General features: G+C 43.5%; 1 protein-coding gene across 2 annotated transcripts in view; it reads left to right on the forward strand.

Moving 5' to 3' along the window:
- spata20 (spermatogenesis associated 20) overlaps nucleotides 1-21,227 on the forward strand; it is a 467,506-nt gene that overhangs the window by 13,686 nt on the left and 432,593 nt on the right. For both annotated transcript variants that reach the window (XM_073026743.1, XM_073026744.1), the window contains exon 3: nucleotides 4,205-4,269. In XM_073026743.1, the coding sequence (XP_072882844.1) occupies nucleotides 4,205-4,269 (65 nt within the window). The remainder of the gene's footprint in view (nucleotides 1-4,204; nucleotides 4,270-21,227) is intronic.

Consider the following 21,227-nt stretch of genomic DNA (forward strand, 5'->3'; position numbering starts at 1 on the left):
GGCGACCAGAACTGAGCACAGTACTCCAAGTGGAGTCTGACCAGGGTCCTATATAGCTGCAACATTACCTCTCGTCTCCTAAATTCAGTTCACCGATTGATGAAGGCCAGTACACCGAACACCTTCTTAACCACACAGTCAACCTACGCAGCTGCTTTGAGCGTCCTGTGGACTCAGACCCAAAGATCCCTCTGATCCTCCACACTGCTGAGAGTCTTACCATTAATATGCCATCATATTTGACCTACCAGAATGAACCACTTCACACTTATCTGGGTTGAACTCCATCTGCCACTTCTCAGCCCAGTTTTGCATCCTATCAATGTCCTACTGTAACCTCTGACAGCCCTCCACACTATACACAACACCTCCAACCTTTGTATCATCAGCAAATTTAATAACCCATCCCTCCACTTCCTCATCCAGGTCATTTATAAAAAATCACGAAGAGTAAGGGTCCCAGAACAGATCCCTGAAGCACCCCACTGGTGACTGACCTCCATGCAGAATATGACCCGTCTACAACCACTCTTTGCCTTCTGTGGGCAAGCCAGTTCTGGATCTACAAAGCAATGTCCCCTTGGATCCCATGTCTCTTTACTTTCTCAATAAGCCTTGCATGGGGTACCTTATCAAATGATTTGCTGAAATCCATATACACTACATCTACTGCTCTTCCTTTTTAAAAGTGCTTAGCTACATCCTCAAAAAATTCAATCAGGCTTGTAAGACATGACCTGCCCTTGACAAAGCCATGTTGACTACTCCTAATCATATTATACCTCTCCAAATGTTCATAAATCTTGCCTCTTAGGATCTTCTCCATCAACTTATCAACCATTGAGGTAAAACTCACTGGTCTATAATTTCCTGGGCTATCTCTACTCCCTTCCTTGAATAAAAGAACAAGAACCGCAACCCGCCAATCCTCCGGAACCTCTCCTGTCCTCATTGATGATGCAAAGATCATCGCCAGAGGCTCAGCAATCTCCTCCCTCGTCTCCCACAGTAACCTGGGGTAAATCTCATTCGGTCTCGGCGACTTATCTAACTTGATGCTTTCCAAAAGCTCCAGCACATCCTCTTTCTTAATATCTACATGCTCAAGCTTTTCAGTCTGCTGCAAGTCATCACTACAATCACCATGATCCTTTTCCATGGTGAATACTGAAGTAAAATATCAGTTAAGTACCTCTGCTATTTCCTCCGGTTCCATACACACTTTCCCATTGTCACACTTGATAGGTCCTATTCTTTCACGCCTTATCCTCTTGCTCTTCACATACTTGTAGAATGCCTTGGGGTTTTCCTTAATCCTATCCTCCAGGGCCTTCTCATGGCTTCTTCTGGCTCTCCTCATTCCCTTCTTAAGCTCCTTTCTGTTAGCCTTATAATCTTCTAGATCTCTAACATTACCTAGCATTAATTAACTGAACCTTTTGTAAGCTTTTCTTTTCTTCTTGACTAGATTTATTACAGTCTTTGTACACCACGGTTCCTGTACCCTACCATAACTTCCCTGTCTCATTGGAACATACCTATACAGAACTCCACACAAATATCCCCTGAACATTTGCCACATTTCTTCCGTACTTTTTGCTGAGAACATTTGTTTCCAATTTAAGCCTCCAATTTCCTGCCTGATTGCCTCATAATTCCCCTTACTCCAATTAAACATTTTTCTAACTTGTCTGTTTCTATTTCTCTCCAATGCTATTGTAAAGGAGACAGAATTATGATCACTATCTCCAAAATGCTCTCCCACTGAGAGAGCTGACACCTTACCAGGTTCATTTCCGAATACCAAATCAAGTACGGCCTTCTCCTCTTGTAGGCTTATCTACATATTGTGTCAAGAAACCTTCCTGAACAGACCTAACAAACTACACCCCATTTAAACCCCTTGCTCTAGGGAGATGCCGATTGATACTTGGAAAATTAATATCTCCCATCACGACAACTCTGTTATTACAACACTTTTCCAGGATCTGTTTCCCTATCTGCTCCTTGAAATCCCTGTTACTATTGGGCGGCCTATAAAAAACACCTCGTAAAGTTATTGACCCCTTCCTGTTGCTAACCTCCACCCACAGACACTCCGTAGACAATCCCTCTATGGCGTCCACCTTTTCTGCACCCGTGATGCTATCTGTGATCAACGGTGCCATGCCTCCACCTCTTTTGCCCCCCTCCCTGTCCTTTGTGAAACATCTAAAAGCTGGCACTTGAAGTAACCATTCCTGTCCCTGAGCCATCCAAGTCTCTGTAACGGCCACCACATCATATCTCCAAGTACTGATCCACGCTTTGTTCACAACACTCTTTGCGTTAAAATAGACACATCTCAAGCCTTCGGTCTGAATGCGTCCTTTCTCTATCACCTGCCTGTCCTCCCTCTCACACTGTCTACAAGCTTTCTGTGTTTGTGAGCCAACCTCCTCTTCCCCAGGCTCTTCAGTTCGGTTCCCACCCCCCAACAATTCTAGTTTAAATTCTCCCCAGCAACCTTAGCAAACCTCTCCGCCAGGATATTGGTCCCCCTAGGATTCAAGTGCAACCCGTCCTTTTAGTACAGGTCACACCTGCCCCAAAAGAGGTCCCAATGATCCAGAAATCTGAATCCCTGCCCCCTGCTCCAATCCCTCAGCCACGCATTTATGCTCCACGTCATCTTATTCCTATTTTCACTGTCGCGTGGCACAGGCAGTAACCCCAAGATTACTACCTTGGCAGTCCTGCTTCTTAACTCCCTTCCTAACTCCCTGTAGTCTTTTTTCAGGACCTTTTCCCTTTTCCTACCTATGTCATTGGTACCAATATGAACCACGACCTCTGGCTGTTCTCCCTTCCACTGCAGGATATCTTGGACTCGATCTGAAACATCCCCGACCTTGGCACCTGGGAGGCAAACTACCATCCAAGTTTCTTTCCTGTGTCCACAGAATTGCCTGTCTGACCCCTTAACTATAGAGTCCCTTATCACTACTGCCTTCCTTTTCCCTTCTCTACCCTTCTGAGCTACAGGGCCAGACTCTGCCAGAGGCATGGCCACTGCTGCTTCCCCCAGGTAGGCTGTGCCCCCCAAGAGTACTCAAACAGGAGTACTTATTGTCAAGGGGTACAGCCACAGGAGTACTCTCTAGTACCTGACTCTTACCCTTCCCACTCCTGATTGTGACCCACCTGTCTGTCTCCCGCAGCCCTGTTGTGACCACCTGCCTATAACTCCTTTCTATCACCTCCTTGCTCTCCCTGACCAGGCGAAGGTCAGTGAGCTGCATCTCCAGTTCCCTAATTCGGTCCCTCAGGAGCTTCAGCTTGACACACCTGATGCAGATATGGCCGTCTGGATATGGAGGCTGGGTGACTCCAGGACCCCCCAATATCTGACACCGAGTACAGAAAACTGGCCTCACACACATACTACCTCCTTTCTGCAATTAACACAGGTAAACCTACCTCACCTCGTCCCATTACCGCCTAAGCCCATTGAGCCAAAGCCGTATCACTCTGCTGCCTCTCACTCCGCTGCCTGTTGGATACGGCGGTCTTCTTTTTAAACCTTTCACGCGCTACTGGCAGTCTCGCCTCTCTTTTACCATGAGCAGTCAAAAACTGCCTTCGCTCCAAAAAATTCAGCCATTCACTCGCAGCATTCTTGCTCCGAATTTGTCAGATATGACAGTTGTGGATTTTGACCTGAGGTTTGCACACAAAATGGTGGATAAACAGAGACCCTTCCTTACATGAGGACCAATTTAGGAATTAAAGAATTGTTGAAAATTAAATCCAAGGCCATAAATCTTGCCTTCCAATATATTAGAAGTTGGATGATTAGCTGCAATGGAGCTGTTGACAAATCACATAAATTAATCTGCTTATTTGGATTCAAGTTAGGTATGAGGCAGAGACGAGTGCAAATATAGAGAGTTGTGTGAGGCATGGATTCATGTTTGTCCTTTCCTCTGTATATTCACCACATATTATAAAGAAAGACTTGTCTTTGTCCTTCTGTGCTAAATCTGTGAGGAAGCAATGGATGCACATTGTACATTGTTGCTAAAGCTTATGTCTATTGAGATGAAATGTATATGCTTGTGTTATGTGTTGTCCATGCAAGTTTCTCCTCTATGTCTCACTTCACTTGCCTACTATATCCCAAAATTTTAAATCATCACTGCTTAATCACTCTATTCCATTCTAGGTATCCATGGGGACCGGAAGCTTTTGCCAAAGCAAAGGCAGAAGACAAACCAATCTTTCTATCAGGTAGTGTCCTGGTCAAGGTATCTTTTATTTTCCTTTTCACATCTCAAATTTTGATTATCCTTCATTGAACAAAGCTCCTTCTATCTCTCTCCACATCCAAGTCTCAATATATCCTCTGACAACAAGCCTTTCTCTCTGTTCTGATCCCCTTGACTTTGCCTTGGTCCTGGATGACACACTTTCCTTTTCAGTACAGCAAAGGAATGGTTTTCCTGCCTTACTGCGATGAACAATCTTCAGGCTGAAAGAATATTATAATTTTGAACAGCACTGTGTGATATTAGTATTACACAACACTACCTAGTATTAAATAAACAAATGCAGCAACACCCGGCAGGTGGACAGCAGTAATGAAAAGGGAAACAGAGTTCATGTGTCAGAGATCCAAAAATCTGCAGATGCTGAGTTCCTGCAGCATTTTGTGTGTGTGTTGACATGTCCGAGTTCTGATAGCGTTCTTGAAATGTTAAATCTGTTTCACTTTCCACATTTTCTATGCTTATTTTACATTTCCATCATTGGTGGCATTTTGATTTTCACTCCTTAGTGTTACATTTGTATGTGTAACAAAATATCAGTTTGCAAAAGCTGATGGGTCGATAAAGAGAGGGCACAGACTGAAGGTGACTGGCAAGGTAACCCCAAAAATAAGGTTTTTTAATGTAAGTTAATATTTTAAGTTTTGGTAGGAGGCTTAAAGGCAATTGGATAAATTCGGAGAAAAAGAATGTACAGTATATGGGGATAAAGCAGGCTAGTAGGACTAACAAAATAGCTTCTCAAGATTCAGTACAAGCATTGCTATGAATACATGACAGAATCTTTGGAGTACACTTTTCAGGTAACCTATGCATGAAATATGAGAGATGATGGATCTGTACAGCATGTCAGATTTATTTTCTTGAAGAATTCAACCTTTAGATTTGTAATCAAATCCAGAGGAGTTAATTCTTACTTACGGAGGGAGGCCTTTCATCTCATAGAAATCGTGCCAGCTCTCAGCAGAGATATCCACTCAGGCCCATCTCTCCTTATTTTGTCTCTATCTTATTGTCTTCATTTGTCCACCTACTCCCCAGGGGGATAAGATTGGGTAGTCAGTGTCTTTGTGATGCGGGACGAAATTGGCAGAAGCCCAATGATAATGTGAAGAGTGAACATATCCTATACCGGTAGCACCTGAGGTCAGGTCCTTGAAGGTAGCTGCTGTGCCACAGTACCACTTATTTAATTGCTGAAGATGTAGTGGTCTGATGCAACAGAAAACTGTGGGACTGTAGTCTTATGGTGCACAATATGGAATTCTCTATTGGGAGGGTAAGTGCTTGAGAGTAATTACTGTTCTCATATCAAAGATTCCCTTTGACTTGCAGTAATTGATGCTGAATTGAATTCTGACTGGCTGTACGTGCATTGCACTCATTTACGTTGTTCAGTACCAATGCACTGAGCACCACATTGACTTTGATTTACTTGCTTTGTAAGATGAATGGTATAGTTCTTTCCAGAGATACTCCAGAGATGACACGACCAGATACCAAGTGATCAAATCTGCAGAAATAACTCCAACCGTGGTTGGCAACTCTGTGTTTCCATAATATTCATTGTAGCCCTGCTCAAACCATAGAAAAACTCTCTTAAACGTGGGAAGAAGTTACCCCGTTTCTCTGGTTTTGTCAAATTTTCATCTGGAACAACATTGGAAAGTTCCAAAAGATTTTCCATCCTACTCTACCAGGAACTTCATATCTGCAGTATTAATGCTGAAATACAGGTTTCAGCATAAACCACCCTACCTTTGCAGGAACTCCATATCCATAGTATTACACTGAAGTACAGCCTAGTTGGTTTGTGTTGATAAAGTGATTAAAGAGAATCAAGGCTTATTATGCAGGATGTTTGATGATAAAAAATACTGGCATAGATCTATTATTATACATCCTCTACATAGCACCATCCAGAGACAGAGAAGCAGTTTCAGCGACAGGTTACTATCGATGCAATGCTCCTCAGACAGGATGAAGAGGTCAATACTCCCCAATGCCATTAGGCTTTACAATTCAACCGCCAGGACTTAAGAACTTTTTAAAAGCTATTATTAATGCTTTTTGAGATAGTGATTTAGATGCATATCATATTTTTTACTGAGTTAAGTATTGTATGTAATTAGTTTTGCTACAACAAGTGTATGGGACATTGGAAAAAAAGTTGAATTTCCCCATGGGGATGAATAAAGTATCTATCTATCTATCTATCTATCTATCTATTTCAATGTTTGGGATATTGCCATTGTTTATCCTATATTACCAGTAAAAGATCAGCAATGGCAATCTCAGGATGACTTAAGGCACTTACCAGCCAATGAATGAAACACTCTTTGAAATCTATGAAATGTGGCAGATAATTTGCCCATAGCTACAGTAGGTCTTTTAAACAGCTCTGCAGTGATAGCAGATAGTGTAGAAGTAAAGGCATCTTGGAGAGAAGCCAATTTTCTTTTAACTGATTGAGGCAAAGAGGCTAGACTGCACAGGCATGTGACGTAGCACACCAAAGGTTTAAAAAGGAGAAGAATTTTTCAACGGTCTTTTAATTCAAAGCAAGAGGTGGAGAGTGAAGAAGTAAAGGCATCTCAGAGAGAAGCCATTTTTTTTAACTGATCGGGTCTAAGAGGCTAGACTGCACAGGCACATGATGTAGTGCGCCAGAGGTTTAAAAAAAGACCGCCATATACAACGGCCATCGTCAGAGTGGACTGAGTCAGAGTGGACTGAGTCAGAGTGGGACAGCTTTGGCTCAACAGGCTTCAGTGTGAACAGGCAGAAGCGAGGGTAGGTTCTGGTAAGTTTTGTTTGTTTAGAGTAGAGAGAATGCCAGGCAGGATGTTGGAATGCCCCTCTTGCAGGATGTGGGAAGTCAGGACCTTCGGTGTCCCTGACAATGACACCTGCAAGAAGTGCATCCAGCTGCAGCTCCTAACAAACCACGTTAGGGAACTGGAGCAGGAGCTGGATGACCTCCGGATCATTCGGGAGAATGAGAAGTTTATAGATAGTAGCTACAGGGAGGCAGTTATGCCAAAGGAGCAGTGCACAGGTAATTGGGTTACCATCAGGCGAGGGAAGGGGAAAGGGCAGGCAGAGCAGGGCTTCCCTGTGGCCATACCCCTCAACAACAAGTATACCGATTTAGATACTGTTGGGGGTTGGGGGTGGAAATGACTTAACTGGGACAAGCTGTGGAAGCCGGATCTTTGGCACTGAGTCTGGTTCTGCAATGCAGAAGGGAGGGGGAAAGAAGAGGAGAGTGATAGTGATGGGGGACTCGATAGTTAGAGGTACAGGCTGGAGGTTCTGTGGTTGTGACAGAGACTCCCGGATAATTTGTTGCCTCCTGGGTGCCAGGGTCAGGGATGTCTCTGATTGCGTTAGGACTTTAGGTTACGACTTTATTCCTTGGAGTGTAGAAGAATGAGGGGAGACTTGATTGAGGTATATAAAATTATGATGGGTATATGCAGGCTTTTTCCACTGAGGCTAGGGGAGGAAAAAACCAGAGGACATGGGTTAAGGGTGAAGGGGGAAAAGTTTAAAGGGAACATTGGGGGGGGGGGCTTCTTCACACAGAGAGTGGTGGGAGTTTGGAATGAGCTGCCAGATGAAGTGGTAAATGCGGGCTCACTTTTAACATTTAAGAAAAACTTGGACAGGTACATGGATGAGAGATGTATGGAGGGATATGGGCCAGGTGCAGGTCAGTGTGACTAGGCAGAAAAATGGTTCGGCATAGCCAAGAAGGGTCAAAAGGCCTGTTTCTGTGCTGTAATGTTCGATGGTTCTATAACTTATTCCATACTGATGTTAGTTGAGGAAAAAAATATTGTGCAGAATGGAAGGATTGTTTACATGTGCTTCTTTGAAATAGTGGTGTTGCATTGTTCAAAAGTATGTAAGAGAGACAAAATGTTTAAGAGTTCATCAGAAAGGCATCCATTATTGCACACTCCCTTGTCACTGTACAGTACTGGTTCACTGAAATTTCTGGAGTGAAGCTTGAAAAGCTGATACTAAGAAATACAACCACTTGCATCTATGCAGGCTTTATGCTTCGCAAGAACACTAACAATCTTATACAACCCCATAATGAGATATTAGTAGCAAAAGCTTGCCAGAGAGGTGTGTCTAAGAGCTAATTTAAAGGATGAAGGTGAGCTAGGAGCAGACTGATTTAGGGTGGAAATGCTAGAGTTTAACATAGCAGCTTAGTATTCAAAAAGCGAATGATAAAATTCATGAATGGTCAGGAAACTTGATTTGGAGAGGCACTCGCTAAAGGAGATTGGGGATAAAAGAGGTCATGATAAAGGAGTGATTTTAAAAAGTAACGATGGGAATTTAGAGTTTCAGATGTTTGTTAACTGAGAACCAGTGTAACTAAGGAGTTGTGCTAATGGTAGATGGGGTTTGTTGTGAGATAACACATGTATAGCAGAGTTTGGAATGGCCTGGGCTTTACTGACAGCAGAACCTGGAAAATAAGCCTGAATAGGTAATGAAAACATGCAAAAGTGTTTGGTGGCAGATAATCTGAAAGGGAAAACTATAATGTTCATCTATAATTAACCATTTTAGTGATGGTTCATAAACGCGATCCGAGGTTCATTTTGGACCTAAACAAACTGCAGCTGTATTTTATACAAAGGGACAAAATACGCTGGCTTTAGATTTCCTAGTCCTTAGCTGGAGGGTAAATCTCTGTTCATCTGCTGCTGTTTGGCTGGCAAGCAGTTGGGCAGTTTACAGAGTAGGGGCAGCTCAAGAGAAATGGCAGTGAGGGAGAGAAACCAACAATGTATTTTCAGATCTTGTTCAAGGGATTACATGTACATTTGAAAAGGAAAGCTACAGAAGATACATCCTTGGGAGGACACTGTGTAGTGGGGAGACAAGCTGTTGAAGCTGGTGATCTTACAAGTCTGAATGGATAAGAATGGAACTAGGTACCTACTGGATGTTCCAGCCAGCTGAAGAATAGATGAGAGGCGTTGGAGCAGTATTATGTAGGCAGCTAAACCAAAAGCTAGACACAAGATTGCAGTTGCTGAAAATCCTGAGCAACACACACAAAATGCTGGAAGAACTCAGCAGGTCAGGCAGCATCTATGAAGGGAAATAAACATTCAATATTTCGGGCTGAGACTCTTAATCAGGACTCAATGAGTTCTGATGAAGTGTTGTGACTTGTGAGTTCCTCTAGCATTTTGTGTGTAAATATTAAAAGCTGCAAGCAGATTGAAAAAGATGGAGTGAGATACATCACAGAGAATGGACTTTTGATGACTAATTTGTAATTCAGGCAAGGTGGAAAAGTGTCAACAGGAATTCTAGTTATGTACACTAGGTATTTCTAATTATCTCTTGATTATCCTAATTAGAAATGGTTGTAAATAAAATTATTAATTAAAACTGGAATAACTTATAACCATATTAAAGTTATGTAAATTTACTATACAGTAAAACATTATTATCTTAAAACCTGTTTCACCGTTTATTAGCTTCTAGACCCAATGATGAGGCCAGTGGTCAAGCATATGATCTGATTCCTAGTAGTTCTGTCCTTCCACACTGCAGTGTGCTGGTGGAAAAATCTGGAATTAAGCATATATTTTGGCAGTAGAAAATCCTTTCCAATGATGTATGTAGAGATAAGTAACAGCCATGGCATAGAGATCTCTTGACAGAAAAGTAGGAAATGCATGGTGTTTATTTGCTGCCATGTTGGTGAGATTGCCTATCTAAGTGGATCAAATCTTTGCCCTTCCTGGTTTATGTTAAGAGGATGTGTTTGACTTATTTTAAGGGAAAATTGCAGGATTAATTCCCATTTTCTGTAGTTTTTCCTGATTTGCAGAATAGTTTCCAGTTTAACCTCTTAGAGCAGTGGGGATGCCAGGCAGGGTAGAGGGATACTGTTCTTGCTGGATGTAGGAAGGCAGGGGGACCTCCAGCATCCTTGATGACTGCACCTGCTAGAAATGCATCCAGCTGTGTTAAGGAATTGGAGCTGGAACTGGATGAACTCCAGATCATCCAGGAGGCTGAGGGATTGATTGACAATCAATACAGGGAGGTAGTTACACCCAAGGTGCATGACGTAGGTAACTGAGTGACAGTCAGGAGGGGAGAAAACTATAGGTAGCCAGTTTAGAGATCCCCTGTAGCTGTTCCCCTCAATAGTAGGTATACCACTTTGGATGCTGTTGGAGGAGGAGGGGGGATGACTTAGCAGAGGAAAGCCCAGTAGTCAATTCTCTGGCATTGAGTTTGGAACTGTTGCTCAGAAGGAAAAGGGGAAGAGGTGAGCTAGGAAACATGCAAGGAATTCAAAGACTGCTGTGTGTACGTCTTAATGGAATCCTGGCTCCGTGACAAAATACTGGACGCGGCGATACAGCTAGAGGGAATTACATCGTTTCGTGCGGACAGAGAGGCAGCTATCTCCGGCAAGAGCTGAGGAGGTGCTCTGTGTATTTATATAAACAAAGACTGGTGTATGAACGCTACAGTAGCTGCTAAACACTGCTCACCACTGGCTGAATTTCTCTTTGTGAAATGCCGGCCGTTCTATCTGCCGAGGGAATTCGCCATCATGCTTGTGGCAACTGTTTACGTAGCTCCCAGTGCTAATGCTGAGGCTAATGCTAACGAAGCACTGGGAGGCCTACATGAAGCCATCAGTGAGCTACTGACTACACATCCTGACAGCTTTGTGGTGATTGCTGGGGACTTTAACCACACCACCTTAAAGACTGTGTTCCCCAAATACCTGCAATATGTGGATTTCAAAACCAGGGAAGACAACACACTGGACTTGGTTTATACAAACACACCACAGGCATACAAAGCAGCCCCCTGCCCCCATCTTGGCCACTCTGACCACTTATCTGTCATGTTAACACCAGCATATAAACCACTGCTTAAACGTGTGAGAGCAGAGAAAAGACAGATAAGGGTCTGGCCAAAAGGAGCAGCCTCAGCACTACAAGACTTTTTTGCACACAGACTGGGACATATTCAAAACAGCAGCTTCCTATGATGACCATATAGACATTGAGGAGTATGCGGAGGCAGTAATCAGCTACAGAGCCAAATGCACAGAGGATGTCACTGTGATGAAAACCTTCACTGCACGTGGTTATAAAAAGCCATGGATGACACCAGAGGTGCGTTCACTACTGAAGGCCCGTGACACAGCCTACAGATCGGGGGACAGGAGTGCAATTCGCTCAGCCAGGACTGCGCTTTCACTAGGGATCAGGAAAGTGAAAAGGGCCTACGCGGGCAAAATACATGGATACTTCTGTGACACAGGTGACATTGCCGGATATCAATGGTGAAGAGGAAGATTCAGAAGGAGGGTTCAGTGAGGTGGTGTGTGGTCTTTGGATATGTGTGTAAAACCTGTGGGGTGGGTGTCAGTGATTTCAATGCGAAGGACCTGTGCTGATGGAATGGATTTGGGGGGATTTCCGTGTAGGAGGACTGGGCTCATTCGGACAGGTTATTTGGGGAGACAGTTATTTGGTGACACCAGACGGATGTGGCAGGGAACTAAAGCTCTGACAGACTACAAAATTAGGCAGAAAACTGATGACAGCAATGCCTCTCTTCCTAACGGGCTTAACAAATTCTTTGCACGCTTCGAAGCATCAAACACTACAGCAAGGGGGAGAGCCAGTCCCTTCCTACCATCTGACCAGTTGGCTCCAATCATTGATTCAGAGCAAACATGGAGGACCCTTGCCAGTGTTAACCCACGAAAAGCTGGAGGTCCCGACAACATCCCTGGACGTGTGCTCAAGGAATGTGCTGATGTATTAGCAGATGTCCTGACAGACATTTTCAACATCTCCCTTAGTCAAGCCATTGTTCCCAGATGCTTCAAAACCTCCACAATCATCCCTGTAGCAAAGAAATCAGTTGAAGCCTGTCTGAATGATTACCGTCATGTTGCCCTGACCCCCATAGTGATGAAATGTTTTGAACGGCTTGTCAAGCCTCATATCACAGCCAGCCTCCCCTCATCGCTGGATCCTCTGCAGTTTGCTTGTCATCCAAATCGCTCTACGGAGGACGCAATATCCACCACACTGCACACAGTTCTCTCTCACTTGGACAATAAAGACACTTATGCCAGAATCCTGTACATTGATTTCAGTTCAGCGTTCAATACCATCATCCTGCAGAGACTAGTGGAGAAACTGTCACTGCTTGGCCTTAACTCTGCCATGTGTCGCTGGATTCTGGATTTCTTGCCTGAGAGACCATAGTCAATCCGTATTGGCAGGAACATCTCTGACTCCATCACACTGAGCACTGGATTCCCACAAGGCTGTGTGCTTAGCCCATTGCTGTTTACACTGCTAACACATGACTGTGCAGCCAGATTCAAGGAGAACCTGATCATTAAATTTGCTGATGATACCACAGTGGTGGGGCTCATCAGCAAAAATAATGAAACAATGTACAGGGAGGAGGTCAAATACCTAGAGAGCTGGTGCAGTGACAACAACTTGACGCTAAATGTCACCAAAACCAAGGAGATGTTCGTCGATTTCAGACGGTCTTAGCCTGAGCACACACCCCTCAGCATCAGTGGCTTCACAGTGGAGAGAGTGGAAAACATCAAGTTCCTTGGGGTGCAGATTTCGGACAATCTCACCTGGTCCAGGAACACCACTGGGATTGTGAAACGAGCCCAGCAGAGATTGCACTTTCTGAGGAAGCTTAAACAAGCATCACTCCCCACTAACATCTTAACTACATTCTACAGAGGAGTGGTTGAGAGTGTGCTGACCTTTTGCATCACAATCTGGTACTCCAGCTGCAGTGCTGCGGACAAAAAAGCCTTGCAGAGAGTGGTTAGGAGAGCAGAGAAGGTTATTGGTGCCTCCCTACGTTCTGTCCAAGACCTCTTTCAGAGTCGATGCCTCCAGAAGACACGGTACATCATTAAAGATCCCTCACACCCTTTCCATGAACTGTTTGTTCTTCTGCCATCAGGTAAACGTTACAGGAGCATCAAAACTAAAACCACAAGGCTACTAAACAGCTTCCTCCCACAGGCAGTCAGACTGCTAAATAGCTGCTCTACCTGACTCTGTTTTGGACACTTTTAACTTGCACTGGACACTTATAACTTGTTTTTAACTGACATGTGGCTGTTATGTTTACTATATTGTTATGTTTATTATTTAGTGTTGTGTTTGTTATGTTATGATTGCACTGCTCCTGGGAAACGCTGTCTCATTCTGCCCTGCAGAGCTGATGTATGGTTAGAATGACAATAAAGTTTTTGAATCTTGAATCTATGGTGATAGGGGATTCAGTGGCATGGGTAGTAAGAGTCACTGGGTCCTACAAGGTAAGTTCAGGGAGTTGGGTGCGAAGTTAAAAGATAGGACCTCCAGGGTTGTGATGTCAGGATTGCTACCGTGCCACATGTGAGTGAAGCCACAAATAAGAAGATAATACAGTTTAACATTTGGCTCAGGTGCAGGAGGAAGGGTTTCATATTCTTGGATCATTGGGCTCTCTTGTAGGAAAGATGGGACCAGTACAGGCAGATCAGTTTACACTTGAACTGGAGGGGAACTGATATCCTTGAGGGAAGGCTCGCTAATGCTGCGGATCTGCCAGAGCATTAGAGTGGATAGTGAAGTGGTTGTGGGGAAAAATGTTGTTAAGCCTACGTACAAAGTCAGGAATTGAAAGGTTGAGCATGCTGAGACTAATGTTCCGAGTTGTGTATATTTCAGTGCACAGAGTTTTGTAGGAAAGATGATAAGCTCAGAGCATGGATCAGCATGTGGAATTATGACATTGTAGACGCTATGAGATGTAGTTGTAGAAGGGGCAGAACTGGCAGTTCTATGTTCCAGGGTTATGTTGTTTTACATGTGATAGTGTGGGAGGGATTAAAGGGGCTTTAGTAGTAAGGGAAAATATCACGGCAATGCTCAGACAGGACAAACTGGAGAACACATTTTCTGAGGCTATATAGGTGGAAATGAATAAGAAATAGATAATGACATTAATGGGATTACATTATAAATCATCCAGTTCGTTGAGAGATTGCAGACTGGTACAAGAAACATAAGGTTGTTATAGTAGGTGATTTTAACTTTCCACATATTGACTGAGATTCCCATATTGTAAAAGGACTGGATAAGAAGGAGTTTGTCAAATGTGTTCGGAAAAGTTTCTTTAATAAATAAAGAGGTCCCAACTGGAGAGAGTGCAATATTAGATTTCCTATTAAGGAATGAAACAAGGAAGGTGACAGAAGAATTTTTAAGGGGAACATCTAGTGATCTTATTAGTTTCAAGATAATTATGGAGAAGTATAGGTCTAGTCCTTGGATTGAAATTGTAAATTGCAGAGAGGTTAAATTTGATAGTATCAGAAAGGTTCTGGCAACTGTGGTTTGGAACTGGTTGTTTTCAGGCAAAGGTGTGCTTGGTAAGTAGTTGGCCTTCAAAAGTGAAATACTGAGAGTACACAATTTGTATGTTCCTGTCAGAATAAAAGGCAAGATACAGGATTAGGGAGCCATAGCTTTCAAGAGATATGGAGGCCCTGGCTAAGAAGAAGAAGGATGTACATAGCGGGTATAGACTGGAAGGAACAAATAATGTACTTGAGTATAAGGAATGCAAGAGAGCACTGAAGAAGAAAGTTATGAGAGCTTAAAGAAGATATAAGATTGTTCTGGCAGACAAGGTTAAGTAGAATCCCAAGGGTTTCTACAGATATACAGTGGATTCTGGTTAATTGGGACATATCAGGGCCAGTAGATTTTGGCCTAATTAAGTGGCTGTCCCAATTAGCCAGTTTCATGGAAATAGTTAAGGTATAGAAAAGTATAAAACTTGAACTACTGTTTAAATGAGTAACAAATTATATATTTAAGTGAAATACAGAACAAATTAGAACACTACCAGTACTACTACAGTAACATAAAGCTGAGTATTGGTTTCTAATAGTTATTGACAGTGGAATTCATCCAGAGCATCCTGTTGTGTTTTTTTGATTGATTTTAAATGAACAAAATCAGCACAGACACCTAGTGTAGATAATGGACTGCCTTCATACAATGTTTTTGACGATTGCATCTTCCAATCTTCATTTTCATTGTAACATTTAAGATGATTGTCGACATCTTCAGGTTCTTCGTAGTGCCTAACTTGTTGAAGTAGTGAAGTTGTTTCATTTTCACTCATAGCCTGTACTGCTCTCCTTGTGTGTGAAGTAGGAAGTAAACAATTCAGTAGCAAGAACACAGGATATAGGGTCAGGATATAGTGTCCGAGTTCTGTGAGCTTTACTTGGGCAGCATACACACAATTAAGTAAGAGTAAAACTGAGAATGAGCCAGAAAAATACCCTAAGTACTTAATGCAGCAAATTTATTATGATTATGTTACACATTTATAAGAAATTAGGAATATATGAAGCTGAACGTATTGATGTCAGCCAGTAGCATGCGAAAGGTTTAAAAAGGCAAGGAATCTTCAATGGTTTTTGATTCAGAGCAAGAAGGCTGCAAGTGAACTGCTGATTTTTTGGAGCAACGGGAGTTTTTTACTACTCGGGTAAAAGAGAGACAAGACTGGGCAAGCGTGTGACATCAGCCAGTAGCACGTGAAAGGTTTAAAAAGAAGACCGCCATATCCAACGGGCAGCATCGGAGTGGGCAGCAGAGAGGTAGCAGAGTGATAGGGCTTTGGCTGAATGGGCTTAGGTGGTAATGGGATGAGGTGAGGTAGGTTTACCTGTGTTAATTGTGAAAAGGAGGTAGTATGTGTGTGAGGCCAGTTTTCTGTGCTCGGTGTCAGATGTGGGGGGTCTTGGAGTCTCTCCAGCCTCCTGGACGGCCATATCTGCACCCGGTGTGTCGAGCTGCAGCTCCTGAGGGACTGTTAGGGAACTGGAGATGCAGTTCGATGACCTTCGCCTGGTCAGGGAGAGTGAGGAGGTGATAGAAAGGAGTTACAGGCAGGTGGTCACACTGGGGCCTTGGGAGACAGACAGGTGGGTCACAGTCAGGAGAGGGAAGGGGAAGAGTCAGGTACTAGAGAGTACTCCTGTGGCTGTACCCCTTGACAATAAGTACTCCAGTTTGAGTACTGTTGGGGGGGGTGGGGGACAGCCTACCTGGGGGAAGCGACAGTGGCCTTGCCTCTGGCACAGAGTCTGGCCCTGTGGCTCAGAAAGATAGGGAAGGGAAGAGGAAGGCAGTAGTGATAGGGGACTCTATAGTTAGGGGGTCAGATAGGTGATTCTGTGGACGCAGGAAAGATACTTGGATGATAGTTTGCCTCCCAGGTGCCAGGGTCTGGGATGTTTCAGATCACGTCCAAGATATCATGCGGTGGGAGAGAGAACAGCCAGAGGTCGTGGTACATGTTGGTACCAATGACATAGGTAGGAAAAGAGAAGAGGTCCTGAAAAAAGACTTCAGGGAGTTAGGAAGGAAGTTGAGAAGCAGGACCGCAAAGGTAGTAATCTTGGGATTACTGCCTGTGCCATGAAACAGTAAGAATAGGAATAGGATGAGGTGGAGGATAAATGTGTGGCTGAGGGATTGGAGCAGGGGGCAGGTACTCAGATTTCTGGATTATTGGGATCTCTCTTGGGGCAGGTGTGACCTGTACAAAAAGGACGGGTTGCACTTGAATCCCAAGGGGACCAATATCCTGGCGGGGAGGTTTGCTAAGGCTGCTGAGAGAGTTTAAACTAGAATTGTTGGGTGGTGGGAACCGAACTGAAGAGCCTGGGGAAGAGGAGGTTGGCTCACAAACACAGAAAGCTTGTAGACAGTGCGAGAGAGAGGATAGGCAGGTGATAGAGAAGGGACACGCTCAGACTGAAGGTTTGAGATGTGCCTATTTTAACGCAAGGAGTGTTGTGAACAAAGCAGATGAGCTTAGAGCGTGGATCAGTACTTGAAGTTATGATGTGGTGGCCGTTACAGAGACTTGGATGGCTAAGCGACAGGAATGGTTACTTCAAGTTCCGGCTTTTAGATGTTCAACAAAGCACCAGGAGGGTGGCAAAAGAGGTGGTGTGCAGCACTGCTGATCAGAGATAGTGTCACGGCTGCAGAAAAGGTGCATGCTATGGAGGGATTGTCTACGGAGTGTTTGTGGGTGGAGATTAGGAACAGGAAGGGGTCATTAACTTTACTGGGTGTTTTTTATAGGCTGCCCAATAGTAACAGGGATATCAAAGAGCAGATAGGGAAACAGATCCTGGAAAGGTGTAATAATAGCAGAGTTGTCATGATGATAGATTTTAATTTTCCAAATATCAATCGGCATCTCCCTAGAGCAAGGGGTTTAAATGGGGTGTAGTTTGTTAGGTCTGTTCAGGGAGGTTTCTTGACACAATATGTAGATAAGCCTACAAGAGGAGAGGCTGTACTTGATCTGGTATTGGGAAATGAACCTGGTCAGGTGTCAGATCTCTCAGTGGGAGAGCATTTTGGAGATAGTGATCAAAATTCTGTCTCCTTTACAATAGCATTGGAGAGAAATAGAAACAGACAAGTTAGAAAAATGTTTAATTGGAGTAAGGGGAATTATGAGGCAATCAGGCAGGAAATTGGAGGCTTTAATTGGAAACAAATGTTCTCAGCGAAAAGTACAGAAGAAATGTGGCAAATGTTCAGGGGATATTTGTGTGGAGTTCTGTATAGGTATGTTCCAATGAGACAGGGAAGTTATGGTAGGGTACAGGAACTGTGGTGTACAAAGACTAATAAATCTAGTCAAGAAGAAAAGAAAAGCTTACAAAAGTTTCAGTTAATTAATGCTAGGTAATGTTAGAGATCTAGAAGATTATAAGGCTAACAGAAAGGAGCTTAAGAAGGAAATGAGGAGAGCCAGAGGAGGCCATGAGAAGGCCCTGGAGGGCAGGATTAAGGAAAACCCCAAGGCATTCTACAAGTATGTGAAGAGCAAGAGGATAAGGCGTGAAAGAATAGGACCTATCAAGTGTGACAATGGGAAAGTGTGTATGGAACCGGAGGAAATAGCAGAGGTACTTAACTGATATTTTACTTCAGTATTCACCATGGAAAAGGATCATGGTGATTGTAGTGATGACTTGCAGCAGACTGAAAAGCTTGAGCATGTAGATATTAAGAAAGAGGATGTGCTGGAGCTTTTGGAAAGCATCAAGTTAGATAAGTCGCCGAGACCGGATGAGATGTACCCCAGGTTACTGTGGGAGACGAGGGAGGAGATTGCTGAGCCTCTGGCGATGATCATTGCATCATCAATGGGGACAGGAGAGGTTCCGGAGGATTGGAGGGTTGCGGTTCTTGTTCCTTTATTCAAGAAAGGGAGTAGAGATAGCCCAGGAAATTATAGACCAGTTAGTCTTAAGTTGCTGGAGAAGATCCTGAGAGGCAAGATTTATGAACATTTGGAGAGGTATGATATGATTAGAAATAGTCAGCATGGCTTTGATAAGGGTAGGTCGTGCCTTATGAGCCTGATTGAATTTTTTGACTAAACACATCAATGAAGAAAAAGCAGTGGGTGTGTGTTGCCTCCGTTGATTGTGGTCGACCATGGGTACTGCACCTCTGGTAGTCACTGGGAGTGGCTACTCCAGGGCGCAAGCCAGGGCCGAGTTGATATGGAGATCCATCTGTTGTGGAACCCCCTCTCCATGCTGATGACAGGTCCAAAGGATCAAAGAAAGTCGATGCAGTTTGGTGCCAGCAGCATCACAGGAGTTGCCGTGCCGGTGCTGGGTACAGCAGTCAGCCACCTTTGGGACTCCGACTCCGGATTTTTCACCGGGATTTACTCCCAAAGCCTTTCCTGTGTGCGGGTATAGCTGCAAGGCAGCAGAGGTTTGAAATCGGAGTTTTCCCTCTCCTGGATGAGCTGCCATCCATGGTTAACAAGCCCCATCTGCCCGGAGCAACTGGTTTTAAGGTGCCAGTGGTCTGCCTTTGCCCCTTCTCCTGTCAGTGAGAACAGCTCCGCTGGACATAACGTGAAGGCCAGGAGTTTGGACTTGGTTGTCATTGGCAAATTTAGCCACAAATCCATTAATCCCATAGTCCAAATCATTGACATATATCATAAAATCAGCGGTCCCAACACTGACCCCTGTGGAACTCCACTGGTAACCTGCAGCCAGCCAGAATAGGATCCCCTTATTCCCACACTCTGTTTTGTGCTGATCAGTCAATGCTGTACCCACACTAGTAACTTCCCTGTAATTCCATGGGCTCTTATCTTGCTAAGCAGCCTCATGTGTGCCACCTTGCCAAAGACCTTCTGAAAGTCCAAGTACACCAGATCTACTGCATCTCCTTTGTCTACCCTGCTTGTAATTTCCTCGAAAAATTGCAGTAGGTTAGTCAGGAAACCATGCCTATCTTGTCATGTGCCTACAGGAATTCCATAATCTCATCCTTAACAATCAATTCCAACAACTTCCCAACCATTGATGCCAGGCTAACTGGCCTATGGTTTCCTTTCTGCTGCCTCCCACCCTACTTAAATAGTGGAGTAACATTTGCAATTTTCCAGTTATCTGGTACAATGCCAGAATCTATCGATTCTTGAAAGATCATTGTTAATGCCTCTGTAATCTCTGCAGCTACTTCCTTCAGAACCCGAGTGTGCATTCCATCACGACCAGGAGACTTATCCACCCTGAGCACCTTCGCAGTCGTAATTTTCACTGCAAGTACTTCACTTTCCTGACGCTCTTGAATGTCCGGTATACTACAGATGTCTTCCACTGTGAAGACTGATGCAAAATACGCATTCAGTTCCTCTGCCATCTCTGCGTCTCTCGCTACAATATCTCCAGTGTCATTGTATCTACCCTCAACTCTCTTTTACCCTTCATATACTTAAATAAAGTTTTTAGTACCTTATTTGATATTAGTCGCCAGCTTTCTTTAATAATTCATCTTTTCCTTCCTAATGACCTTCTTAGTTTCCTTCACCAAGTTTTTAAAAGCTTCCCAATCCTCTGTCTTCCCACTAGCTTTGGCTTCCTTGTATGCCCTTTCTTTGCTTTTACTTTGGCTCTGACTTGTCAGTCACTGTAGAGCCCTCCTTCCATTCAAAAATTTCTTATTTGGAATATATCTGTCTTGCATTTCCCTCATTTTTCGCAGAAACTCCAGCCATTGCTGCTCTGTTGTCCTTTTCCAGTCAACCTTGGCCAGTTCCCCTCTCATGTCATTGTAAATCATGTAAGCATTCATTAAATTACCAAGGCTGGTCAAATACGATACCGATAATCAGGAATAACCTTCTACATAATATTAGCACAAAATATGGTTCAGATAGTGTTCTCCTTTATGAACTAAGCCAAAACTTGCAGATGATGATTTATGATGGTGTAAACAAAGAAAAGACACCACAGGATTGTGTAAATATACTTCAGCCTGACTTAAAAAAAACCCGCTGAAATAAAATAACTGCTCTTATAACATGGTCCAACTGGATTTCAAATTTAAAGGTAACAGTGCCTTCTGAATGAATGTCGGCATCTCAATTAGAATGAAACACAGCAGGGCTACATTTCAAAATAAAAGCCTGAACACGGCAATTTCAGGTATCTCCAAGCCTGAATGCTTGAAACCGCAGTGAGAAAACAGTTCTGAATTGTCTTACTACTTATTTCTCACAAACTGTCAGTGGCAAATATCACTGAATTTTGAACACAAATGCATGCAATTGATGGTATTTAAAAACTGTTTGCTCCAAGCACAGAGTGTCTTAACAGCCACAAAAGTGCACACGACAGGCAGCAATAATGTCCTGTCCTAATGAAGCGGCATAATGTCCCAAATAAATGAAGGGAATCCCAACTATTTCCTCGATAGGCTTTTTTAAAAAAGAGTTGTTGCAAGTGGC

This window comes from Hemitrygon akajei, chromosome 22 (assembly GCF_048418815.1).
Source record: "Hemitrygon akajei chromosome 22, sHemAka1.3, whole genome shotgun sequence".
Lineage (NCBI taxonomy): Eukaryota > Metazoa > Chordata > Chondrichthyes > Myliobatiformes > Dasyatidae > Hemitrygon > Hemitrygon akajei.